At 50.1% G+C, this 25,990-nt stretch overlaps 1 protein-coding gene across 1 annotated transcript in view; it reads left to right on the forward strand.

Moving 5' to 3' along the window:
- Positions 1 to 25,990, forward strand: part of TBC1D22B (TBC1 domain family member 22B) — a 52,900-nt gene that overhangs the window by 20,095 nt on the left and 6,815 nt on the right. Inside the window, exons 3-9 of the mRNA XM_038748990.1 lie at positions 1,257 to 1,564; positions 7,880 to 8,059; positions 8,767 to 8,837; positions 10,061 to 10,189; positions 10,532 to 10,597; positions 15,148 to 15,262; positions 25,493 to 25,599. Coding sequence (XP_038604918.1) covers positions 1,257 to 1,564; positions 7,880 to 8,059; positions 8,767 to 8,837; positions 10,061 to 10,189; positions 10,532 to 10,597; positions 15,148 to 15,262; positions 25,493 to 25,599 — 976 coding nt within the window. The remainder of the gene's footprint in view (positions 1 to 1,256; positions 1,565 to 7,879; positions 8,060 to 8,766; positions 8,838 to 10,060; positions 10,190 to 10,531; positions 10,598 to 15,147; positions 15,263 to 25,492; positions 25,600 to 25,990) is intronic.

A 25,990-nucleotide genomic window follows, 5' to 3' on the forward strand; every position in this document is an offset into this window, starting at 1 on the left:
ACAGCACCCCCCCAAAGAGAGCTGAACTGAATTAGTCTCTGGCTGAGCCCCTGGATAAGGCTTAGCCTAAGAGCCCAGAACCCCTTCAATCGTATTTATTGAGCGCTTACTGTGTGCAGAGCACTGTACTAAGCGCTTGGGAAGTCCAAGTTGGCAACATCTAGAGACGGTCTCTAACCAACAGCGGGCTCACAGTCTAGAAGGGGGAGGCAGACAACAAAACAAAACATAACATAACATAACACGGACAGGTCAGATTGACTCAGAGCCCTCCCGGCTTGGCTCGGGTAGAGTTTAGATGGGCTCTCGGTTTCCGATGGTGACCCATTTTGGTTTGGAGGGCAGCCACTGAGCGCCAGACGAGCCAGAAGACTGGTAGCTTGTTGTGGGCAGGGAATGTCTCTGTTTTATTGTGCTCTCCCGAGTGCTTGGTGCAGTGCTCTGCACACAGTGGGCACTCAATAAATACGACTGACCGACTAACAGAAGGTTCATTTTCTGCGAGCACTGCATGCCTGAAAGATGGCTCCTCGGGAGCCGGGCACCCTTGGCGATACCACTCAGGAGCGACTCTGGGTGGCCTAACTGTTTGCCATCCGTTGCCATCCAAGGCTGACGGGGGCTGACGGGTTGGAGATGGCGTGAACTAGACCAGAAACCAGACATCAGGATATCAGGAATGGTCCCCGGGGCTCCTGGTGAGCAGAATTTCCATCCATGGACCTCGTCCAACCTGCCCATAGGTGTAGATGGGACCGTTCAGAGCGTTAGGGAATCGACCGGGGCTGACGGGTTGGAGATGGCGTGAACTAGACCAGAAACCAGACATCAGGATATCAGGAATGGTCCCTGGCGCTCCTGGTGAGCAGAATTTCCATCCACGGACCTCGTCCAACCTGCCCATAGGTGTAGATGGGACCTTTCAGAGCGTTAGTTAGGGAATCGACGGGCAGGAACTCATTCGTTTTTGGATCTTTTTGTTGAACTTTGGTTTGAGCCCCTCCCTTAGCCTACCGGGTGCACCAGTTAGGATGCCCGAGTTTGGTCTTCCTTCCGTACGTGAGAGTAGAAGTGGTTTGGATTTGGTTCGCTGTCAGGGCGGCTGCTCCAAACTGACCCACCCTTTGGAGGCTTCTCCAGGGGAGGAAGAGAGGGGAAAGACTCTGTGGAGAAGTCCTGCCTTGTGCCTGGAGGAAGAAGGGAAGTGGGTTTGGTGGGGGGCTTTGTTCTTGTAATCCTTCCTGCTTTCCTTGCAGCTTCATTAAGGAACGGTCCAAAGTCAACGCTGTCCCCTTGAAGAATAAGAAAGCCTCCAGCTTCCACGAGTTTGCCCGGGACACCAGTGACGCCTGGGACATCGGAGACGACGAGGACGAGGACTTTTCTTCGGCCTCGCTCCAGACGCTGAACTCTAAGGTGGCTTTGGCAGCTGCTGCCCAGGTCTTGGAGAACCACAGCAAACTGCGGGTGAAGCCAGAGCGCTCGCCGCCCACGGTGGTTGACGTGCCGGGGAACTGCAAGGTGATTAAGTCCAGCAGCGATGCCCAGCTGTCCAGAAACTCCGGTGAGTGAGGTGACCCGTCCTGCTGCCAAAATTCCCGTAACCTCAGCCCTCCTGGATCGACCGACTGTGATGGGGGAAGCCGAGAGTTAGAGCCGTTGCCATTAGTATGACTCTTCTAGTCGTTCGAGGACAGCCTTGATCGCTTTGTAACCTCCCCGGCGCTTAGAACAGTGCTTTGCACATAGTGAGCACTTAATGAATGCCGTCATTATTATTATTATTATTATTATTATTATTATCATCAAGAGAGCTCTCACCTCCTCCAAAAGGCCTTCCCAGTCTGAGCCCCCTTTTTCCTCTCCTCCTTCCCATCCCCCCTGCCCTACCTCCTTCTCCTCCCCACTGCACCTGGATATATGTTTGTACAGATTTATTACTCTATTTTACTTGTACATATTTACTATTCTACTTATTTTCTTAATGATGTGCGTTGAGCTTTAATTCTGTTTGTTCTGACGACTTGTCACCTGTCTACATGTTTTGTTTTGTTGTCCGTCTCCCCCCCTTCTAGACTGTGAGCCCGTTGTTGGGTAGGGACCGTCTCTATATATTGCCGACTTGTACTTCCCAAGCGCTTAGTACAGTGCTCTGCACACAGTAAGCGCTCAATAAATACGATTGAATGAATGACCGGGAGTCAGGAGGACCTGGGTTCTGATCCCTCCTCGGCCACTTGTCTGCCTTGTGACCTTGGACAAGTCACTTCACTTCTCTGTGCTTGAGTTACCTCATTTGTAAAAATGGAAAGTAAGAGTGGGAGCCCCATATGATAAACTTGTATCTAACCCAGCGCTTAGTATAGTACCTGGCACAAACACCGTAAAAAAAAGGGTGATTCTAAGCCACAGAGATCAGTCTAAAACAGAGAAGCAGCGTGGCTCAGTGTAAAGAGCCCAGGCTTTGGAGTCAGAGGTCATGGGTTCAAATCTCAGCTCCGCCACTTGTCAGCTGTGTGACTTTGGGCAAGTCACTTCACTTCTTTGTGCCTCAGTTCCCTCATCTGTAAAATGGGGATTGACTGTGAGCCCCCCGAGGGACAACCTGATGATCTTGTAACCTCCCCAGCACTTAGAACAGTGCTTTGCATATAGTAAGCGCTTAATAAATGCCATTATTATTATTATTATTATTATTATTATTAAAGGGAAGAACATAAAGCCCAGCCGTGACATTGATCGTCTTTCCTTTATTTCGAGTCCCAAGTCCACCCAATTGCTCCTCCTTTTATTTTGCCTTCTTTCAAGATAAATCTGCCCCTAACTCTCTGCCCGGTAAATCAATCAATTGTATTTATTGACTGTCTTTATATGTTGCCGATTTGTACTTCCCAAGCACTTAGTACAGTGCTCTGCACACAGTAAGCGCTCAATAAATATGATTGAATGAACGAATGAATGGAGGTGAGCTATGACAAGTGTTTGATGGAGAGGGGAAGGGCAGATTCTAAAAGATATAATTAAATTATGGTGTATAGGTATAATGAATTAAATGCACCATGCACCTGTCTATTTGTTTTGTTCTATTGTCTATCTCCCCCCTTCTAGACTGTTAGCCCATTGTTGGGGTAGGGACCGTCTTTATATGTTGCCGATTTGTACTTCCCAAGCTCTTAGTACAGTGCTCTGCACACAGTAAGCGCTCAGTAAATACGATTGAATGAATGAATGAATGCAGAGCACTGTACTAAGCACTTGGGAAGTACAAGTTGGCAACATATAGAGACGGTCCCTACCCAACAGTGGGCTCACAGTCTAGAAGAAGCCAAGGCAACGCTGACTGTAAGCTCGTCCTCTAGGCTGTAAGCTAATTATGTGCAAGGAATGTGTCTGCTAATTCTGTTGCCTTGTATTCGCCCAAGTGCTTAATACAGTGTTCTGCACATAGTAAGCACTTACCATATACCACTGATTGATTGACCAAAGGATTCAGCCCTGCGGAGCAGATAGACAGTAGCTGCCGCTGGTCAAGGGAGGAGAGCCTGTCCCTTGGGGAGGGGGAAAAAGAGCCCCTGGCACTGCCCAGTCCCCTTCTTCAATAGCTCCCGTTAAATCCAGGAGTACTTATTTACTCTATTTATTTATTTATTTTACTTGTACATATCTAGTCTATTTTATTTTGTTAGTATGTTTGGTCTTGTTCTCTGTCTCCCCCTTTTAGACTGTGAGCCCACTGTTGGGTAGGGACTGTCTCTATATGTTGCCAACTTGTACTTCCCAAGCGCTTAGTACAGTGCTCTGCACACAGTAAGCGCTCAATAAATACGATTGATTGACTGATTATTTGGATAGGAGACTCTGAAGAGGCCTTCCCAGACTGAGCCCCCTTCTTCCTCTCCTTCTCTTCCCCCTCCCCATCTCCCCCCCTTCTCTCCTTCCCCTCCCCACAGCACCTGTATATAAGTATATATGTTTGTACAGATTTATTACTCTGTTTATTTATTTTATTTGTACATATTTATTCTATTTTATTTTGTTAATATGTTTTGTTCTCTGTCTCCACCTTCTAGACTGTGAGCCCACTGTTGGGTAGGGACCGTCTCTATCTGTCGCCAACTTGTACTTCCTAAGCACTTAGTCCAGGGCTCTGCACACAGTAAGCGCTCAATAAATACGATTGAATGCATGAATGAATGAGGAGAGGGCTGCTAATTGGATCCCCAGAACCAGGCGTATCGACACGTTCAGTGCATGACTGACCTACCATTTCATTCTGACTCTTCAGCCTGGCTTCTCCGGGTAGTATTTTGGGCAGCCGTGCCAGTACCAGCACCACCCTTGTGGGCGTGACTCGGCCCAAATGACTTCACCCTGGCAGGGAGGGCCTGTCTTTGCTTCCTATTTTGCCCAAGTCGCCCCTGATCCAAGTCGCACAGGCATTGGCTGTGAATGTCACTGATGAGATTTGGCTGAATTTCACCGATGAGAAGCAGCGTGGCTCAGTGGAAAGAGCCCGGGCTTTGGAGTCAGAGGTCGCGGGTTCCAATCTCGGCTCCTCCAGTTGTCAGCCGTGTGACCTTGGGCCAGTCACTTAACTTCTCTGTGCCTCAGTTACCTCATCTGGAAAATGGGGGTGAAGACTGTGAGCCCCCCGTGGGACAACCTGCAAGTCACTTCACTTCTCTGTGCCTCAGTTACCTCATCTGGAAAATGGGGATGAAGACTGTGAGCCCCCTGTGGGACAACCTAATCACCTTGTAACCTCCCCAGTGCTTAGAACAGTGCTTTGCACATAGTAAATGCTTAATAAATGCCATTATTATTTTTTATTATTATTATTATTATTATTATTATTATTATTATTACAGAGAAGCAGCGTGGCTCAGTGGAAAGAGCATGGGCTTTGGAGTCAGAGGTCATGGGTTCAAATCCTGGCTCCGCCAATTGTCAGCCGTGTGACTTTGGGCAAGTCACTTAACTTCTCTGTGCCTCAGTTACCTCATCTGTAAAATGGGGATTAAGACTGTGAGCCCCCCGTGGAACAACCTGATCACTTTGTAACCTCCCCAGTGCTTAGAGCGGTGCTTTGCACATAGTAAGCGCTTAATAAATGCCATTATTATTATTATTATTTGGCTGGTTGGAGATGGTATAGTGGATAGAGCATGGGCCTGGGAATCAGGAGGTCATGGGTTCTAATCCCAACTCCACCACCTGTCTGCTGTGTGATCTTGGGCAAGTCACTTTACTTTGACTCATCTGTAAAATGGGGATTGAGACTGAGCCCCAAGTGGGACAGGGAGTGTCCAATTTGGTTTGCTTATACCCACCCCAGGGGTTAGTATAGTACCTGGCATGTAGTAAGCGTGTAACAAATGCCATTATTATTATTCTCCAGAGATCACCATTCGTGCAGGTCTGGCCTCTCCAGCCTCTGGCTGGAGAAATCAGTTGCTTCTGGGTCAGGCCAGGGGCTGTGGTGTCCAGGGCCATGGAAAAGACGCCCCAGTGTCAGTGGAAGCAGCGTGGCTCAGTGAAAAGAGCCCAGGCTTGGGAGTCTGAGGTCATGGGTTCAAATCCTGGCTTTGCCACGGCTGCTGTGTGACCTTGGGCAAGTCACTTAACTTCTCTGAGCCTCAGTTCCCTCATCTGTAAAATGGGGATGAAGACTGTGAGCCCCATGTGGGACAACCTCATCACCTTGTATCTCCCCAGTGCTTAGAACAGTGCTTTGCCCATAGTAAGCGCTTAACAAATACCATCATTATTAATAATAACGATAGCTGTGGTATTTGTTAAGCGCTTACTATGTGCCAGGCACTGTTCTAAGCCCTGAGGTGAATACAAGCAAATCAGGTTGAACACAGCCCCTGTTCCCCATGGGGCTCAAAGTCTCAATCCCCATTTTACAGATGAGGTGAGGCACAGAGAAATGAAGTGACTTGGTGGCACCTGGACAGGCCTGTCTAGACTGTGAGCCCACTGTTGGGTAGGGACTATATATGTTGCCAACTTGTACTTCCCAAGCGCTTAGTACAGTGCTCTGCACACAGTAAGCGCTCAATAAATACGATTGATTGATTGACAGAAGGGGGACGGGACTGGGCACTGTGGGACTGGGGTGACCTGCCCCAATCCACCCCAATCCCTTTTTGACACAAACCCCAGAGCTGTGGAATGTCAGACTTCCCCTCACGTCCCGGTCACTTCTGGCCTTGTGTTCAGTGTTGCTCTTCATGGAGTCATGATGACAGGAGGCAGTGGGGCTGTGGGGAGAGGCAGGGCCCCGGGGAAGAGATCTGGGGAAAGAGTTACAAAGAAGGCACCTTGAAGGAAGGGAGATTGGTTGGGTTTCTGAGGCTGAGCCAGTGCAAGCCTAACTAGGGAAACGGGGAGTAAGGAAATCAGAGCGGGGAAGCAGCTCACACAATAAGAAGGGAGTTTATTCTTCTAGGCCAAAACTTCTGGCTAATCCCAGGGTCATTGGAAACTCTCAGGGAAAACCGAGGAAAGGCGATCTGCAAGAGGGACCTTTCTGTTGTTGAGTGCGGGTCAGTCAATCAGTGGCATTTATTGAGCATTTTCTATGTGCAGAGCTCGCTACTAAATGCTTGGGAGAGTATGATCCAGGGGAATTAGCAGGCACGTTCCCTTACCGAGCTTACGGTGGGTCCCAGCCCACTGTCCCAAATTCCACACATTGTCCCGAATTCCTCCCTGGAAGTGACCGGGGCTCGGGATTGGAGCCAGCCTCGTAGCTACTGACACGGACTGTCGTGAATGGGTGGTCCACGGTGTGGAAGGTGGCTTTCGGAGCAAGGGAGCCTCCTCTTCTAGAAGATGCCTTTCCCGGTTGTCCTGGCATTGCCCATGATAGAGCTAGGACCAGTGTGAGCCCCTCCCACGTTGCTCAGAGCTTCAGAGCGACAAGCACCTGAAGGATACCTCATCTCCCCAGCCACTACCAGGGCTAGATTCATTATAATGGTTTGGAGAAAATCTCTTAACCACGAGGGTGTCCACCAGGCCTCTTAACCAAACCCTGCCAGCTGGGGATTCCTGGATTTGCTGTTTATCTCTTGGGTTTGTGGGTTGCCTGCTTGTGGTGCAGAGTGGCAAGCTGACCTAACTCCGACCCATGCTCAGCGTGCTTTGGCAGGCAGAATAACCCAGGAAAGGGAACTACAGTTCCCCCTCCTCCCTCCCCTCGAGGGTTTGCCGTGGAAAGGAAGGGACGGTGACGAATCTAAGCCCTATTGAGAGAAGGCTGGTGAGATTACCCTGGGCTAGGGGGAGTTCAGCTTACTGTGGCAGCAGCTTTTTCCTTCCCGACTCCAATTTCAGCCCAGCGAGATGGCCGGAGTTTAAGGGGATGATGATGCAGGGGGGCAGAAATGTCCAGATCAGTGGGAAAGAGGGTCCTTAACAGATTGGCATTGGTGACCCCCCCTACATTGGGCAATCCCCAAGGTCACAGGTCAAAAACCTCTAAGAGGCGATGGAATACTAGAGAGGTGAGTTTTTCCAGGAATAGATGCCAGGGTTTGCCCTGTTGTAGGGTCTCGGTGTCAGTAATAATAATCATAATAATTGTGGTATTTGTTAAGTGCTTACTATGTACCAGGCAGTGATACAAGGTAATCGGGTTGGAAATAGTCCCTGTCCCACGTAGGACTCACAGTCTTAATCTCCATTTTACAGATGAGGGAACTTAGGCCCAGAGAAATGAAGTAACTTGCCCAGGGTCACCCAGCAGACAAGTGGCAGAGTCAGGATTGTGTTGGGAAGCTGATCTTCCTTCCCGTCTCCTTCCTCTGGGGTTTTTAGTTGGAATCACCTGAGATTCCCCAGGGGGTTGAGTGGTTTCCGTCTCTTCCAGGGGATACCTGCCTGAGGAATCCTCTCCACAAACAGCAGTCACTCCCGCTCCGGCCCATCATTCCCCTCGTTGCCCGGATTTCGGACCAGAATGCCTCCGGGGCACCCCCCATGACCGTCCGGGAGAAGACGCGGCTAGAGAAATTCCGGCAGCTCCTCTCCAGCCCCAACACGGACCTGGGTGAGTTCCGGGGCTAGGGCAGGCGAAGCCAGGGGCCTGGGATTGGGGCCTCGTGGAAGGAGGCTTCGTGGCCAGGGTATCCCCTCGTGAGTGGTCTGAAAGAGTGACCTGTCATTTGACTGTGTCATTGAGCTGTCTTTTAGACTGTGAGCCCACTCTTTTAGACTGTGAGCCCACTGTTGGGTAGGGACTGTCTCTATATGTTGCCAATCTGTACTTCCTAAGCGCTTAGTACAGTGCTCTGCACATAGTAAGCGCTCAATAAATACGATTGATGATGATGATGATGATGATGATGATTTCTCCAGCATGCTCCTGAGTAAGTGTTGCGGGACCTACCTGGCAGCGGTGACCGGATGCTGCTGGGGAGATGGGTCACCAGTTCCCGCGATCCGGGCTCCACATTGTGAGGATTAGGGGAGCCACAGGAAGGCAGATTCTGGGTCACGAGGCTTAAGCCCACCCCAGAGCTGTGCGTCGCGGTCGGCTCTGCCTGGTTTGTCCCTTGAAGCAGAACAGTTGGCCTCCTCGAAGCCGGAGTTGGGTGGGGAGGGAAGGTACCAGATAGTGATCGGCTCTGTGCCGTCCAGGCTTGGAGGAAGCCCAGGGTGTGTGTCTTTTCCCAAGCTCTGGATGGTCCCCATTTCCAGGGTGTCTGGGGTGCTCGTGGGGAGGGCTGCCCAGCGAGACCACGGTCTGTTTTGCAGATGAATTGAGGAAGTGCAGCTGGCCGGGAGTGCCCCGGGAGGTCCGTCCCGTGACGTGGAGACTTCTGTCGGTGAGTACCGCCAGTCCCGGGGACGGCTGCGGAAAACTAGGGCCGGCCCAGCCTTTCTGCCGCCTAGACGCATTCGGGGCTGAGAGTCCGTGCTCGTTCCCTATTGCGTCTTCAGCCCATGGTGAGGAAACGAACCTGCTCTTAATGGAAGCAGCGTGGCTTAGTGTCAAGAGCACGGGTTTGGGAGTCAGGACGTGAGTTCTAATCTGTGCTCTGCCACGTGTCTGCTGTGTGACTTTGGGAAAGCCACTTCGCTTTTCTGTGCCTCAGGTACCTCTTCTGTAAAATGGGGATTAAGACTGTGAGGCTCTTGTGGGATAGGGACTGTGTCCAACCTCAACATCCTGAATCTATGCCAGTGCTTAATACAGTGCCTGGCGCAAAGTAAGCACTTAAATAACATTAAAAAAAAACCTCACCGAACTTATATTTATGAGCCTCAGCAGAATAGATTCATTCATTCATTCATTCGTATTTATTGAGCTCTTACTGTGTGCAGAGCACTGTACTAAGCGCTTGGGAAGTCCAAGTTGGCAACATATAGAGACAGTCCGTGCCCAGCCCCATCCCCTCAATGACCTAGGTGGCTCTCGCTGGTAGAAAACAGGTTCTAGAGCCCTTTCCAGAAGCCCTAAAGGAATCCACCTCTGCAACATGGCTTAGTGGATAGAGCACGGATCTGAAAGTTAGAAGGACCTGGGTTCTAATCCCCGCTGTGCCACTTGTCTGCTCTGTAACAAGTCACTTCACTTCCGCATGCCTCAGTCCCCTCAGCTTTTAAGTGGGGTTAAGACTGTGAGCCCCATGTGGGACAGGGACTGTGTCCAACCAGATTAGCTTGTTTCTCCCCCAGTGCTTAGTATAGTGCCTGGCACACACAGCTTAAGAAATATCATTTTTTTAAAAATCCATTCCTTGGGGAAGCTAATCCTCGAATGCAAGTGGAATACGGCCATTACAGGCAGGGTGGGAATGCTCAAACGCCAAAGGAGAACAAACGTTGCCATCTTGGAAATCCCTTCCTGCCTGCCTGCCTGCCTGCCTTCCTTCCTTCCTTCCTTCCTTCCTTCCTCCCTCCCTCCCTCTTCTCTCTCCCTCTTCTCTCTCCCTTCCCCTCCCCTTCTTCCTTCCCTCCCTCCCATTCCTAAGCCACAGTCCGGGCTCGCAGGAAGTCCAGGCCCAGTTCAGGCTTGGGCCCAGATGTCCTGCTGTCTTTTTCACAGGGATACCTCCCAGCCAACACGGAAAGGAGGAAGATGACACTTCAGAGGAAGCGGGAGGAGTACTTTGGCTTCATTGAGCAGTATTACGATTCCAGAAATGAAGAGCATCACCAAGATACCTACAGGCAGGTCTGTTGGGCACCCTCCACCCCTGCTGCCCAGTTTAACAGTGCTTCCGTTATTTCCCATGGAACCGAGGGGCCCTCCTGGGAACTGACCCTGGATGGGCATCAGACTGTAGGAGCTGCATCCCTGCCCCTCCTTTCCCATCTGTTCTTGTTGGTTCCCGTAGCTGAGAGAAATCAGCGAACGGGAATAGGATAGAGTTTTTGTCCCTGCTGGACGGTGGATCCTGAGTTCTCTGCCTCCCCCACTCCCTATCTTCCGTCACCAAATTCCACCCCGGCCCTCAGTCATCTCTCCATGGCAATGGGGCGAGTAGAACTGAGTCGGCCGGCCCTTCTCTTCCAGATACATATCGACATTCCGAGGACGAATCCTCTCATCCCGCTGTTCCAGCAGCCGCTCGTTCAGGAGGTGAGGGTGGCTCTCTTAACTTAATGTCCCTTTCCACTGTGGCCTCACGATAGCCCGATTGCCTGGTTGCCCTGGATCGCCCTAAAGACCACCTCTTCCAGTCTGGATGAGGGGCTTGGGGATGCCCCGAGGCCAAGGAGGAGGGTGGGGGTGGTCAGGCAGAGCCTGAAGGCAGTAGACCGGAGCCTGGGTCTGGAGAAGCCGTGTGGCCTAGTGACCAGAGCACGGGCCTAGGACTCAGAGGAACTGGGATCTAATCCCAGCTCTGCCACTTGTCTGCTCTGTGACCTTTCTTTATGCCTCATTTCCCTCATCTGCGAAATGGGGAGTCAATGTTCTCCCTCCTACTCTTAAGACGGTGAACCCCACATGAGCCCTGATTACCTTGTATTTACCCCAGCGCTTGGTACAGTGCTTGGCACAAAGGAAGCGCTTAACAAATACCGCAGTGAATAGTTATAGAGCAATGGGGAAGCAGCTTGGCATAGTGGATAGAGCCCAGCCTGGAAATCAGGAGGTTGTGGGTTTTAATCCCAGCTCCGCCACTTGTGTGCTATGCGACCCTGGGCAAGTCACTTCTTTGGGCCTCAGTTGCCTCAACGGGAAAATGGGGATTTAGACTGTGAGCCCGATGTGTCTAACCCGATTTGTTTGTATCCACCCCAGCACTTAGTACAATGCATGGCACACAGTAAGCATTTAACGAATACCGCGCTTATTATTCCCATGGATGAGGCTACAATTTATCAAGTCCTGACTGGTCCAGGGATCATCATCATCATCATCAATCGTATTTATTGAGCGCTTACTATGTGCAGAGCACTGTACTAAGCGCTTGGGAAGTACAAATTGGCAACACATAGAGACAGTCCCTACCCAACAGTGGGCTCACAATCTAAAAGGGGGAGACAGAAAACAAAACCAAACATACCAACAAAATAAAGTAAATAGGATAGATATGTACAAGTAAAATAAATAAATAGAGTAATAAATATGTACAGCCATATATACATATATCCAGGTGCTGTGGGGAAGGGAAGGAGGTAAGATGGGGGGGATGGAGAGGGGGACGAGGGGGAGAGGAAGGAAGGGGCTCAGTCTGGGAAGGCCTCCTGGAGGAGGGATGTTTGGCCATCCGACCTCGCACATGGATGCAAGGGAAGGATGGGGCCCTTCCTTCCGCAGGAGAACATGATCTGAAGCCCTGAAGTGGACAAGGTGCCCAGAGGCCTGCTCCACTACCTAACATCTCCCTCCAGAGCAGAGATGCCCTTGGCTAAACTCCACTCAGGCAGGCGGCTCTCTCTCTCTCCAACTCCAGTCCCTCATTCTGTGTGGTGTAACTTGGCTCCCTGGCCCAAACGATCTTGTAGGCGCCCGGTTCTTTGTCTCAGGGTATGAGGGGAGGGCTCTGGAAAACTGGATTCTGTTTGCCAACCGGACAGTTGCCTAGCAGAGCTATAACTTGCCGTTCTAACACACAGTCCCCTTCATTCATTCATTCATTCAATTCAATCGTATGTATTGAGCATTTACTGTGTGCAGAGCACTGTACTAAGCGCTTGGGAAGTACAAGTTGGCAACATATAATAATAATAACGGCATTTATTAAGCGCCTACTATGTGCAAAGCACTGTTCTAAGCGCTGGGGAGGTTACAAGGTGATCAGGCTATCCCATGGGGGGCTCACAGTCTTAATCCCTGTTTTACAGATGAGGTAACTGAGGCCCAGAGAAGTTAAGTGACTTGCCCAAAGTCACACAGCTAACAATTGGCAGAGCCAGGATTTGAACCCATGACCTCTGACTCCAAATCAATCAATCGATCAATCAATCGTATTTATTGAGCGCTTACTATGTGCAGAGCACTGTACTAAGCGCTTGGGAAGTACAAATTGGCAACACATAGAGACAGTCCCTACCCAACAGTGGGCTCACAGTCTAAAAGACTCCAAAGCCCGGGCTCTTTCCACTGAGCCACGCTGCTTCTCTATTTATTCTCATATAATATAATATCATATTATAATATTATATATAATTATTCTCATATAGAGATGGTCCCTACCCAACAACGGGCTCACAGTGAAGGGATGTTTCTCAGACCTCTCTCGCCCCCTTCTAGACTGTGAGCCCGTTGTTGGGTAGGGATTGTCTCTAACTGTTGGTAAACTGTACTTTCCAAGCGCTTAGTACAGTGCCCTGCATATAGTAAGCGGTCAATAAATACGATTGAATGAATGAATGAATGAATAAAGGACTTAAGAAGCATGGCCTTGTGGAAAGAGCGTGGGCTTGGGTGTCAGAGGCCCTGGGTTCTAATTTTGACTCTGCCCCTTGCCTGCTCTGTGACCTTGGGCAAGTCACTTAACTTTATGGACCTCAGATTCCTTATCTGTAAAATGGGGATTAAATAATAATAATTATAATAATCATGGTACTTGTTAAGCGCTTACTTTGTGCCAAGCACTGTTCTATGCACTGGGAAAGATACAAGTTAATCAGGTCGGACACAGTCCCTGACCCACATGGGGCTCACAGTCTTAATCCCCATTTTGCAGATGAGGTAACTGAGGCGCAGAGAAGTCAAGTGACTTGCTCAAGGACACATAGCAGACTTGTGGAGGAAATGGCACTAGAAACATCGTTTTGACTCGTAGGCCCACGCTTTATCTACTAGGCCATGCTGCTTCCAACACTCTCCATCCTAGACTGTGAGCCTCACGTGGGACAGGGACTGTGTTCCGATCTGGGAATCTTTTATCCACGCCGGTGCTCCATACAGGGCTTGGCACGTAGTAAGTGCTTAATAAATACAATAATTATAAAGAAAAAAGACTGGAACTTCATCTCTTTCCCTGGACCATTTCCATTCCCTGGAAATGGACTTCCCAACTTCTATTTCTGGGACTCCCTTAGCCCATTCAGTAGTTCCAGATTGATTGATTGATTGGATTGATCTGGATTGGAGAAAGCAGGGTGGCAGCAGGTTCTAGTGGAAAAACAGCCTGGATTTGAGAGACAGGAAATCCAGATTCTAGTCCCAGCCCTGCCACTGGTCCTGCTTGTGGGTGACCGGGGGTGAGTCTCTTCACCACGCTAAACCTCAGTGTCTCCATCTGTAAAAATGGGTTGAGGCGCCTGCCTCACAGGGCTGTCGGAAGGATAAAATGGGAATTGATGCGAAAGCACGTTGGAAGCAAAAATACGAAAGTACTCTATAGATTTTAAGCATTTTCCAAACACCACTGAGTGTGGCAGATCTCCCTTTAACAGAAACCCCCGCAGTTAAAATTGATCCAACAGGGTGCAAAGTTGATGAACAAGTTGGACAAACTTTTGAGTACCCCTGGCTGAAACGCTTTTTGCTCCAGAGAAGTAATAATAATAATAATAATTATTATTATTATTATTATAATAATGGCATTTGTTAAGCGCTTACTATGTGCAAAGCACTGTTGTAAGCGCTGGGGAGGATACAAGGTGATCAGGTTGTCCCACGTGGGGCTCACAGTTTTAATCCCCATTTTCCAGATGAGGTAACTGAGGCTCAGAGAAGTTAAGTGGCTTGCCCAAGGTCACACAGAAGACATGTGGTGGAGCCGGGATTCGAACCCATGACCTCTGGCTCCAAAGCTCGTGCTCTTTCCACTGAGCCACGCCGCTTCTCAAGTAAGCGGAAGTAAGCGGTCCCTGATGAAATAGCCGAAGGCCACGCGGGGAGAAAGGGAAGTTAAGAACCACTAAGAATCAGCTCCTGGTTAATTACTTTTTCTCGTGGTATTTAAGTGCTTACTATGTGCTAGACACTGTACTAAATGCTGGGGTAGATACAAGCTAATCGGGTTGGACGCAGTCCATGTCCCACATGGAGCTCACGGTCTTAATCCCCATTTTACAGGTGGGGTAACTGAGACATGGGGAAGTGAAGTGACTTGCCCATGGTGTCACAGCAGACTAGTGGCGAAGCCAGGAGAGAAACCAGGTCCTATGGAGAAGCAGCGTGGCTCAGTGGAAAGAGCCCGGGCTTTGGAGTCAGAGGTCATGGGTTCAAATCCAGACTCCACCACATGTCTGCTGTGTGATCTTGGGCAAGTCACTTCACTTCTCTGTGCCTCAGTTACCTCATCTGGAAAATGGGGATTAAGACTGTGAGCCCCACGTGGGGCAACCTGATCACCCTGTATCCTCCCCAGCGCTTAGAACAGTGCTTTGCACATAGTAAGCGCTTAACAAATGCCAATTATTATTATTATTATTTTGACTTCCAGGCTCATACTATATCCATTAGGCCACACTGATTCTCAACACTTTAGAAACTTTGTGAATTAAGCTGGTCTCTCTCCAAACCTTTCTTTAACATTCTTGCAGCGAGCCTACCTCTTCCTGTGAGATAACGAAATTTCTCTGTGACTTATATCCTGTGGGCAGGGAATATGTCTGCCAACTGTGTTGCATTGCACTCTCCCGAGTGCTTAGTACAGTACTCCACACACAGTAGGCACTCAGTAAATACTGATGGTGATGATACATTGTCCTTTCCCCTTCCCTCAGATCTTTGAAAGAATCCTCTTCATCTGGGCCATCCGACACCCCGCCAGTGGCTACGTCCAGGGAATCAATGACCTGGTCACCCCCTTCTTCGTCGTCTTCCTCTCAGAATATGTTGGTAAGAAGCTTAAATGCCGTGGGCCCTTCCTTCTCTCTGATCTGTCTGGGGTTTGGGGGGCCAGTGGTGGCCATGGGGCTACTGGCTGGAGGGGAGAGCTGGCTTAGCATCCAGAAAGGGGACGTGTCTGCTAGCTCTCTTGTATTGTACTCTCCCAAGCACTTAGAATAAGTAAGCAGATTGATTGATTGACCACAAGGCCAATTGATTGATTTATTGAGTGCTTATCATGTGCAGAGCACTGTAATAAGCGCTTGGGAGAGTGCAGTATAACAGAGTTGGTAGACAAGTTCCCTGCCCACAGCGAGCTTACAGCATATAGGGGGAATCTTGTTACCCAGCCAACGGGCCAGCCAGGCCTCACCCTGGTCATCTTTCTGCAGGCCTCCCAGGAAGGTTAAAGACCTGCTGGAGTTGTGGTGGGAGACAGAGGCCAAACCCTGGCCACAAGGGGTTAATCAGAGCAGGTGTCCGCCCAGGCAACCACCCAAAAAGAAGCAGGACCCCTCGGGTGTCAACTCAACCCTCTCTGCTTCCGTTTCAGCACCAACATTCAAATAATATCTGGCTACTCACATATGATCATTTGTAGGGGACCTGTGCTCCCCACATACAAGCCCCAGGTAGATCCAGTGCGACTTCTGGTAATGCGTCGTAGTCATCAATCGTATTTATTGGGCGCTTACTGTGTGCAGAGCACTGTACTAAGCGCTTGGGAAGTACAAGTTGGCAACATATAGAGACGGTCCCTACCCAATAGTGGGCTCACAGTCTAAAAGGGATGAATGAATGAACTACTGACTAAGCCCCCTCCTTCCTCTCCCCCTCCACCCCCTCCCCATCCCCCCCGCCTTACCTCCTTCCCCTCCCCACAGCACCTGTATAGATGTATATATGTTTGTACGGATTTATTACTCTATTTATTTTACTTGTACATGTTTATTCTATTTATTTTATTTGGTTTACATGTTTTGTTTCGTTGTCTGTCTCCCCCTCCTAGCCTGTGAGCCCGCTGTTGGGTAGGGACCGTCTCTCTATGTTGCCAACTTGGACTTCCCAAGCGCTTAATACAGTGCTCTGCACACAGTAAGCGCTCAATAAATACAAATAAATGAAATAATGACAAGAAGTAGCAAATCTCTACTAAGTACCAGACACCACCACCTGTGCGGTTGTTAGCTCCGGCCATCGCGTGTTTCAGGCCAGGCCCACGTGATCAGGGGACCGGAAGCCTTGGGGTGCGGGGCTTTGATTTTGGAGATGTGGAATGAGAAAGCTGCAGGAGAAACGGGCAAGACTGCTCCCGGCCTGGGCGATAGAACCCCTGCATGAATGGAGATCTGGGGCCTGGGCCAGGCTGGGGAAAGTAGACCGGGCCATGGTGAGTGGGGTGCCCGTGTCCCCTCTTCCCCTATTTCACCCTCTGTGGGCTTCCCGTTGGCAGGCTGGGCTGTCGGGGGAACCATGGCCCTCACCGCTACAGCTACTTTGGTGAACGCTCTCCCTCCTCATATCTTCCCCTCGTACCCCTCTCCATCCCCCCGATCTTACCTCCTTCCCTTCCCCACAGCACCTGTATATATGTTTGTACATATTTATTACTCTATTTATTTGTTTATTTTATTTGTACATATCTATTCTATTTATTTTATTTTGTTAGTATGTTTGGTTTTGTTCTCTGTCTCCCACTTTTAGACTGTGAGCCCACTGTTGGGTAGGGACTGTCTCTATATGTTGCCAATTTGTACTTCCCAAGCGCTTAGTACAGTGCTCTGCACATAGTAAGCGCTCAATAAATACGATTGATGATCTGACGGGCAGTTACTCTCCCTGCTTCAAAGCCTTATTGAAGCCACATCTCCTCCCTGACTAAGCCCTCCTTTCCTCTTCTCCCACTCCCTTCTGCATCATCCTGACTTGCTCCCTTTATTCATCCCCCAGTCCCAGCCCTACACCACTTATGTGCATATCTGTCATTTATTTATTTATATTAATGTCTGTCTCCCCCTCTAGATTGTACTCTTTTTTTGGGCAGGGAATGTGTCTCTTATATTGTACTCTTCCAAGTGTTCAGTACAGTGCTGTGCACACGGTAAGTGCTCAATAAATACGATTGACTAACTGACTTTGGTGGTGCCTTAGTGTGGCCACAGTGCATGCGAGGGGTGTGCCCATTGGGCCCTTCCAATGCCTCGGGCATGCGTAATGCCATCTCCCTGCAAGTTATTTCAGACCTTGACCCTGTGTTCCTAAGCTTGGCATGGGCCAGGACCCAGGAAGTTGGGCTTGTAGTGTCTCTGTGCCCACAATTCAGCACCACAGTGCCCCAGTCCAACCAGAGACAGGGTGAACCAAGCCCTTTAGTAGTAATAATAATAATAATTGTGGTATTTGTTAAGTGCTTACTATGTGCCAGGCATTGTACTAAGCGCTGGGGTGGATGCAAGCAAATCAGGTTGGACACAGTCCCTGCCCCACATGGGGCTCACAGTCTTTATCCCCATTTTAAGATGAGGGAACTGAGGCACAGAGAAGTTAAGCGACTTGCCCGAGGCCACATAGCAGACAAGTGGCGGAGCCGAGATTAGAACAGTCTTTATCCCCATTTTAAGATGAGGGAACTGAGGCACAGAGAAGTTAAGCAATTTGCCCCGAGGCCACGTAGCAGACACGTGGCGGAGCCGAGATTAGAACTCATGACCTTCTGACTCTCAGGCACGCACTACACCATGCTACCTCAGGAGCTTGGAGTCAGGGGACCCCTAATTCAGGGCGATGTTGCTCAGCACGAAAATATTTGAAAGGCTGGTGCTCCCTTTCCCTTCCCTCCTCCAGACCCTCCTCCCCCGAGTAAAGTAGGGGAGTTGGCGCACGCGTGGTTTGAACCAAAGAGAGCCGTTCTCCAGTGAGGGCTGAGGCTCTTTGTGGGATAGGTGGGGGTTCATTAATGAGTAAATCAGCTAGGGCACAGGTTCCGGGCTACTCAACCCACTCGTGGTAGGCACCGGACCATGGACAACGGAAACACCCTGCCTGATGGCTGGTGCCATCAGAGGCCATTCGGCTTCCTTGAAGCCTTGCCTGGCGTGGCTGGCTGAAGTTGCTTAGAGGCCACGTCCCCTGAGCCCCGTGGAGGTACCCATCTTCTTGTTAGCCCATAGAAGTCCCCATTGGAAGGGGCACAGATGCTTGGTCGTGCCTCCCCATCACCATCTCCTTCTCGCGGTTTCTCTAGGGGGATGCCTACTGCCACGCTAGAGACAGGGGCAAGGAGATATTTTAAGGTGACTCACAGGTGCGGTATGAAAAGATGGGGGCAACTGCCCTAATTGTCACAGCCCTGAGAGGAATCCTGAGAGCCCTAGCCTTGCCTAGCCATGAGTACCATGACTCCAAGGGCTGATGCAGGCATACACCCACACGTACACAGATTGCCCTGTGATGAAGCATCCCCCATCCGCGAGCTTGCCCGGCTTGCAGCTGTGTGTCACGGCAGACACCGCTTCCCCGCCCAGTCTTCACTCCCTGTTTGTCTTCTTCCTCTAGTCCCTCTCGCAGGACGTGGGCTTCCCACGTTGTTTTGACTCTTGCTTTGCAGATCTTTTTTCCTCCTCCCTTCGGTGCCTGTTTGCCCCAGGGCACGGTGCCAGGAAAATGCTAAGACTGTCTTCACGGGAGCGTGGGCGAAGGCTGGCAGAGCACCCTTGCTGGGGTGCGGAGGAATGGGAGGTGGGATATCAGTTGCCTGTCTAGTCTTTCCAGAGGAAGAACCTCCATTCTGGTTTTCTAGTCCCTCTACCTCCTCCATCAATCAGTACTAATAATAATAATTGTGGTATTTGTTAAGTATTGTTAAGTGCCAAGCCCTCTACTAAACGCTGGGTTAGATACAAATTAATCGAGTCCCTTCTCTGGGCAGAATACTGTACGAAGCGCTCGGAAGAGTACAGAGGTAGAAGACACAATCCCTGCCCTCGAGAGTTTACAATCTAACAGAGGAGACAGACCCATCATCATTTATAGATAGGAGGAAGAAGTGCTTAATAATATAATAACAGTAATCATCATCATCATCAATCGTATTTATTGAGCGCTTACTGTGTGCAGAGCACTGTACTAAGCGCTTGGGAAGTACAAGTTGGCAACATATAGAGACAGTCCCTACCCAGTAATGCTTGTGGTATTTAAGTGCTTATTATGTGCCAGGCACTGTAATAATAGTAATAATAATAATGGCATTTATTAAGTGCTTACTGTGTGCAAAGCACTGTTCTAAGCAGCATGGCTCAATGGAAAGAGCACGGGCTTTGGAGTCAAAGGTCATGGGTTCAAATCCTGGCTCCGCCAACTGTCAGCTGTGTGACTTTGGGCAAGTCACTTAACTTCTCTGTGCCTCAGTTACCTCATCTGTAAAATGGGGATTAAAACTGTGAGACCCCCGTGGGACCACCTGATCACCTTGTAACCTCCCAGCGCTTAGAACAGTGCTTTGCATATAGTAGGTGCTTAACAAATGCCATCATCATCATCATCATCATCTAAGCACTGTGGAGGTTACAAGGTGATCAGGTTGCCCCACGGGGGGCTCACAGTCTTCATCCCCATTTCACAGATGAGGGAACTGAGGCCCAGAGAAGTGAAGTGACTTGCCCAGAGTCACACAGCCGACAAGTGGCGGAGCCGGGATTTGAACCCATGACCTCTGACTCCAAAGCCCGGGCTCTTGCCACTGAGCCACGCTGTACTAAGCGCTGGAGTGGATACAAGCAGATTGGGTTGGACACAGTCTCTGACCCTCGTGGGTCTCACAGTCTTAATCCCCATTTTACAGATGAGGTAACTGAGGCACAGAGAAGTGAAGCTAAGCAAGCACCTAGCCCAGTGTTTTGCACACAGTATGCACTCAGTAAATGCAGTTGAAAGTGAAGTGACTTGCTCAAGGTCACACAGCTGGCAAGTGGGGGAGCCGGGATTAGAACCCAGGTCCTTCCGACTCGCAGGCCTGTGCTCTACTCATTAAGCCAGGCTTCTCAGTAGCAGAAATTGTAAATCAGTTGGTGGCCAAAGGGTTGCAAAAATGTGGAAGCAGCATGGTCTAGTGGAAAGACCATGGACCTGGGAATCAGAGGACCTGGGTTCTAATTTCGGCTCTGGTAATTGCTTGCCCTGTGACTTTGGGCAAATCACTTAACTCCTCTGTGCCTCACTTCTCCTGTTCTCCCTCGTACTTAGATTGTGAGCCCCACTTGGGACGGGGACCCTGTCCAGCCTAATCAATTTGTATCTACCACAATGTCCAGAATAGTATTTAACCCAAAGTAAGTGCTTACAAATACCATTTTTTTAAAAAATGTGCTGAGAAGATTGTTGAGCAGATGGGACCTGGGGAGGAGAAAAATGGGGCAGACCTCCTGGAGGAGGTGGGATTTTGGAAGGACCTTGGAGATGGGGAGACTTGAATCTGGTGGATGTGAAAGGGGAGGGAATTCCAGGAAAAAGGAAGACTTCTTTCCTCCCCCTCCTGTGTCCTTTTCAGGATGGGAAAGGAGAGAGCAGACATTGGGCAGCACAGCTCTCCCTCTCCCCTCCGGAAGCATTATTTCAACCACAGACCACTCTTGGCTGCCATTCTAGAATGTAAGCCCCTTCATTCATTCAATCATACTTATTAAGCGCTTATTGTGTGCAGAGCACTGTACTAAACGCTTGGAAAGCGCAAGTTGGCAACATATAGAGATGGTCCCTACCCAACAACGGGCTCACAGTCTAGAAGGGAGAGACAGACAACAAAACAAAACAAGTGGACAGGTGTCAAGTCGTCAGAACCAATAGAATTAAAGCTAGATGCACATCATTAACAAAATAAACAGAATAGTAAATATGTACAAGTAAAATAAATAGAGTAATAAATCTGTACAAACATATATACAGGTGCTGTGGGGAGGGGAAGGAGGTAGGGCAGGGGGGATGGGGAGGAGGAGAGGGAAAAAGAGGCTCAGTCTGGGAAGGCCTTTTGGAGGAGGTGAGCTCTCAGTAGGGCTTTGAAGGGAGGAAGAGAGCTAGCTTAGCGGATGTGTGGATGGAGGACATTCCAGGCCAGGGGGAGGATGTGGGCCGGGGGTTGACGGCGGGACAGGCGAGAACAAGGTACAGTGAGGAGGTTAGCGGCAGAGGAGCGGAGGGTGTGGGCTGGGCTGGAGAAGGAGAGAAGGGAGGTGAGGTAGGAGGGGGCGAGGTGGTGGACAGCCTGGAAGCCGAGAGTGAGGAGTTTTTGCTTGATGAGTAGGTTGACTGGCAGCCACTGGAGTTTTTTTAGGAGGGGAGTAACATGCCCAGAGCCTTTCTAAACAAAGATGATCCAGGCAGCAGCGTGAAGTATAGACTGAAGTGGGGAGAGACAGGAGGATGGGAGATCAGAGAGGAGGCTGATGCAGTAATCCAGTCAGGATAGGATGAGGGATTGAACCAGCAGGGTAGCGGTTTGGATGGAGAGGAAAGGGCGGATCTTGGCGATGTTATGGAGGTGAGACTGGCAGGTTTTGGTGACGGATTGGATGTGAGGGGTGAACGAGAGAGTGGAGTCGAGGATGACACCAAAGTTGCGGGCTTGTGAGATGGGAAGGATGGTAGTGCTGTCTACGGTGATGGGAAAGTCAGGGAGAGGGCAGGGTTTGGGAGGGAAGGCAAGGAGTTCAGTCTTGGACATGTTGAGTTTTAGGTGGCAGACGGACATCCAGATGGAGATGTCCTGAAGGCGGAGGAGATACGAGCCTAAAGGGAGGGAGAGAGAGCAGGGGCAGAGATGTGGATTTGGGTGTCATCGTCATAGAGATGATAGCTGAAGCTGTGGGAGCGATTGAGTTCACCAAGGGAGTGAGTGAAGATAGAGAACAGAAGAGGACTAAGAACTGACCCTTGAGGAACCCCTACAGTAAGGGGACGGGAGGGGGAGGAGGAGCCCGCAAAGGAGACTGAGAATGAACGGTTGGAGAGGTAAGAGGAGAACCAGGAGAGGACTGAGTCTGTGAAGCCAAAGTTGCATAGCGTGTTGAAGAGAAGGGGGTGGTCCACAGTGTCAAAGGCAGCTGAGAGGTTGAGGAGGATTAGGATAGAGTAGGAGCTGTTGGATTTGGCAAGAAGGAGGTCATTGGTGACCTTTGAGAGGGCAGTTTTGGTGGAGTGTATGGGACGGAAGCCAGATTGGAGGGGATCAAGGAGAGAGTTGGCGTTGAGGAATTCGAGGCAGCGGGTGTAGACAACTCATTCTAGGAGTTTGGAAAGGAAGGGTAGGAGGGAGATAGGGCGATAACTAGAAGGGGAGGTGGGGTCAAGAGAGGGATTTTTTTAGGTTGGGGGAGACGTAGGTGTGTTTGAAGTCAGAGGGGAAGGAACCGGTGGAGAGTGAGCAGTTGAAGATGGAAGTTAAGGAGGGGAGGAGGGAAGGGGTGAGAGATTTCATAAGATGAAATTTGTCTACCAACTCTGTTGTATTGTTCTCTCCCAAGCTCTTAGTACAGTCTTCTGCACACAGTAAGTGCTCAGTAAATCCTATTGGTTGATTGGGCTTGTTGCCCGGCTGAGACAATGAGGAACCGGATGCATGATCCAGAGAGCAGTCTACTTAATAATAATAATAATGGTGGTATTTGTAAAGAGCTTACTGTGTGCAAAGCACTGTTCTAAGCGCTGGGGGGGATACAGGGTGATTAGGTTGTCCCACGAGGGGCTCATAGTCTTAATCCCCATTTTACAGATGAGGGAACTGAGACACAGAGAAGTTAAGTGACTTGCTCAAAGTCACACAGCAGACAAGTAGCGGAGCCGGGATTAGAACCCACGACCTTTGGCTCCCAAGCTGAGGCTCTTTCCACTGAGCCACGCTGCTTCTCTACTTCTTGTTGCATGGATGCTCCCGGTTGTCGTGACCCTGAGTGGGCATCGGCTTCCTGGCGTTGTCTTTTTCCTTGTCGGGAAAACTGAGGGGAAGGTTTTGCTGGCTGCTTCCCTCATGGCCTCTCCTACTGTGGAATTCATGACAAGGTGCAGAAGGATCTTTTCTCTGAACCTGGTGGGGTGCGTTTGGTGGGTGTCTCTGAATCCACATTATAGTGTCCCGGGTGATCCAAGATGTCTGTCTGTTTTTTTATGGTATTTGTTAAGCGCTTACTATATGTCAAGCGCCGTTCTAAGCAATAAGGTGGATACAAGTTAATTAGGTTGGACACAGTCCCTGCCCCGCATGGTCTTAGTAGTCAAGAGAACAGGTATTGAATCCCCATTTTGCATTTGAGGGAACTGAGGCACAGAGAAGTGAGGTGACTTGCCCAAGGTCACACAGCAGGCAAGTGGTGGATCTGGGATGAGAACTCAGGTCCTTTGGCTCCCAAGCCGTGCTATATCCACTAGGCCATGCTGCTTCTCCATTTGGGGGGAGTTGGCGTGATCCTCTCAACAGGACCATCACCTGAGGCTTTAACCTACTGTCTCTGAGGAGAATCTGTGGTGAAATTAGCACAAGTCCCAGCTTCACCTTCTCGACTCCCTGTTAAATGCTATCCCTGGAGGGCATCCTTCCTGGGCATCGGCATTTGGCCCAAAAATGACATTCCCGCTTCTGTCTCAGAGGTGAGTGAGCCCCTTCAGCTTCCCGAGCAGGGAAAAGCCCCTGGAGAGAGGGAGTTTCTGTTGACTGTGACCCATTTTGAAGGCACATCTCCAAGAGGCCTTCCCTCTGAGCCCTCGTTTCCTCTTCCCCCACTCCCTTCTTCATGGCCCTCATTTGCTCCCTTTATTCACCTTCCCTCCCAATCAATCAATCAATCAATCAGTCGTATTTATTGAGCGCTTACTGTGTGCAGAGCACTGTACAAAGCGCTTGGGAAGTACAAGTTGGCAACATATAGAGGCAGTCCCTACCCAACAGTGGGTCCCACAGCGCTTATACACCTATCTGTAATTTATTAATATTAATGTCTGTCTTGCCCTCTAGACTGTAAGCTTGTTGTGAGCTGGGAATGTATCTGTCGTACTGTACCCTCCCAAGCACTTAGTACAGTGTTCTGCACACAGTAAGCGCTCTATGAATACGATGGACTGATTGACGTGATTGCGATGGTCCCTCCCAGGGGGTTTTGGGAAGCGTGAATCATGTCTGGCTGTCACTCCCACAGGGGGAATTGGATGGAGGAGCTTCCCTGTTCAAATTTTCCGACCCGCCACTTCTTTCTCACTGCCGCATCCCGGGATCAGATAGATGCAGGAGAATACTCTGACACCTGAAATCAATCAATCAATCAGTCGTATTTATTGAGCGCTTACTGTGTGCAGAGCACTGTACTAAGCGCTTGGGAAGTACAAGTTGGCAACATATAGAGACGGTCCCTACCCAACAGTGGGCCCACAGTCAAGCAGGTTTATAGGATGCCAGGGCCTTGGTCAGTCAATCCGGGGTTGCCTGTGGCCTTCTCTGGGTTTGATTGAGCCCAAGTGCTCATCAGGAAATGGAGAGGGTGGGCCAGGAAATAGGGAAGAGCAAGGCAATTTAACCTGTCATTGTTGCCTAGCGGAAAGAGAACAGGGCTGGGAGTCCAGAGACGCAGGTTCTACTTCCGGCTCTGCCACTTGCCTCCTGTGTGACCTTGGGCAAGTCACTCCACTTCTCCATGCCTCTGTTTCCTCATCTGTGAAATGGGGTTGCATTACATGTTCCCTCTTAGATGCTGAACCTCATGCGGGACAGGGACTTAGTCCGAACTGATTATCTTGTCTCTACCCCAGCACTTAACATAATGCTTAGCCCATGCAGAACAAAAAGCGTCATTGTTACTTTGGCAGATCCACCTTGGGGATCCACTGATTTGGAAGCCTCTCCTCTTCAGACTTGGACAGGAACTAGGGACACAGGGGGGTTGTTAGCCAGACTCCCAGGCTGCCTTGTGCTCCATTAGCACAGGGCTGGGAGTGGCCTCTTCCAAAATAGAGTAGCCGCAAGTGGAAATCAAATGTTCGTCTCCCAGAGAAGAGCGAGATGGTGCGGATCACCTGCTTGGTCTGTTCAGGCTTCCCCAGACTCCGCTGCAGCCGGGAAACCGAGCGACCCAGCCGGAAAAATGGGGGATGGCTCGTCTCAGGAGCAGCAGCCTGACTCCCAGGGGATTCCATGGGAGGTGCCTGATTCTCTCACCTTCCTGGGCAAAGTCTCCCAGACCGTCTTGGCCTTTTGTGTTTCAGAAGAGGAAGTGGAGAACTTCGACGTGACCAACTTGTCTCAGGACGTGCTGCGGAGCATCGAAGCGGACAGCTTCTGGTGCATGAGCAAGCTGCTGGACGGGATCCAGGTGAGCCCGTGGCCCGGGCCAGCGCGGTCCTGGTGGTCCCCCTCTGTCTTCCACCTTCCTTGCTGCTGCCCCTGCTATTCTCCCTTTGCCCAGCCTGCTCTCCCTCGCTCCCTCTTACCTCTTCACTTGAACTGGCTGCTGGGGAAAAAGAGGTAGCCCACCCTACCTCCCATCCCTAGCCATTTTCTAGACTGTGAGCCCACTGTTGGGTAGGGACCGGCTCTATATGTTGCCAACTTGTAATTCCCAAGCGCAGTACAGTGCTCTGCACACAGTCAGTGCTCAATAAATATGATTGAATGAATGAATGAACCCTTTTTAGAGCCTAGAAATCTGGCCCCTAGGTAGTCCTTAACCCAGCTCTGACGCAGACGAAAGAGGGTAGCTTGTC

The sequence above is a fragment of the Tachyglossus aculeatus genome, chromosome 7 (assembly GCF_015852505.1).
Source record: "Tachyglossus aculeatus isolate mTacAcu1 chromosome 7, mTacAcu1.pri, whole genome shotgun sequence".
NCBI classification, from domain to species: Eukaryota; Metazoa; Chordata; class Mammalia; order Monotremata; family Tachyglossidae; genus Tachyglossus; species Tachyglossus aculeatus.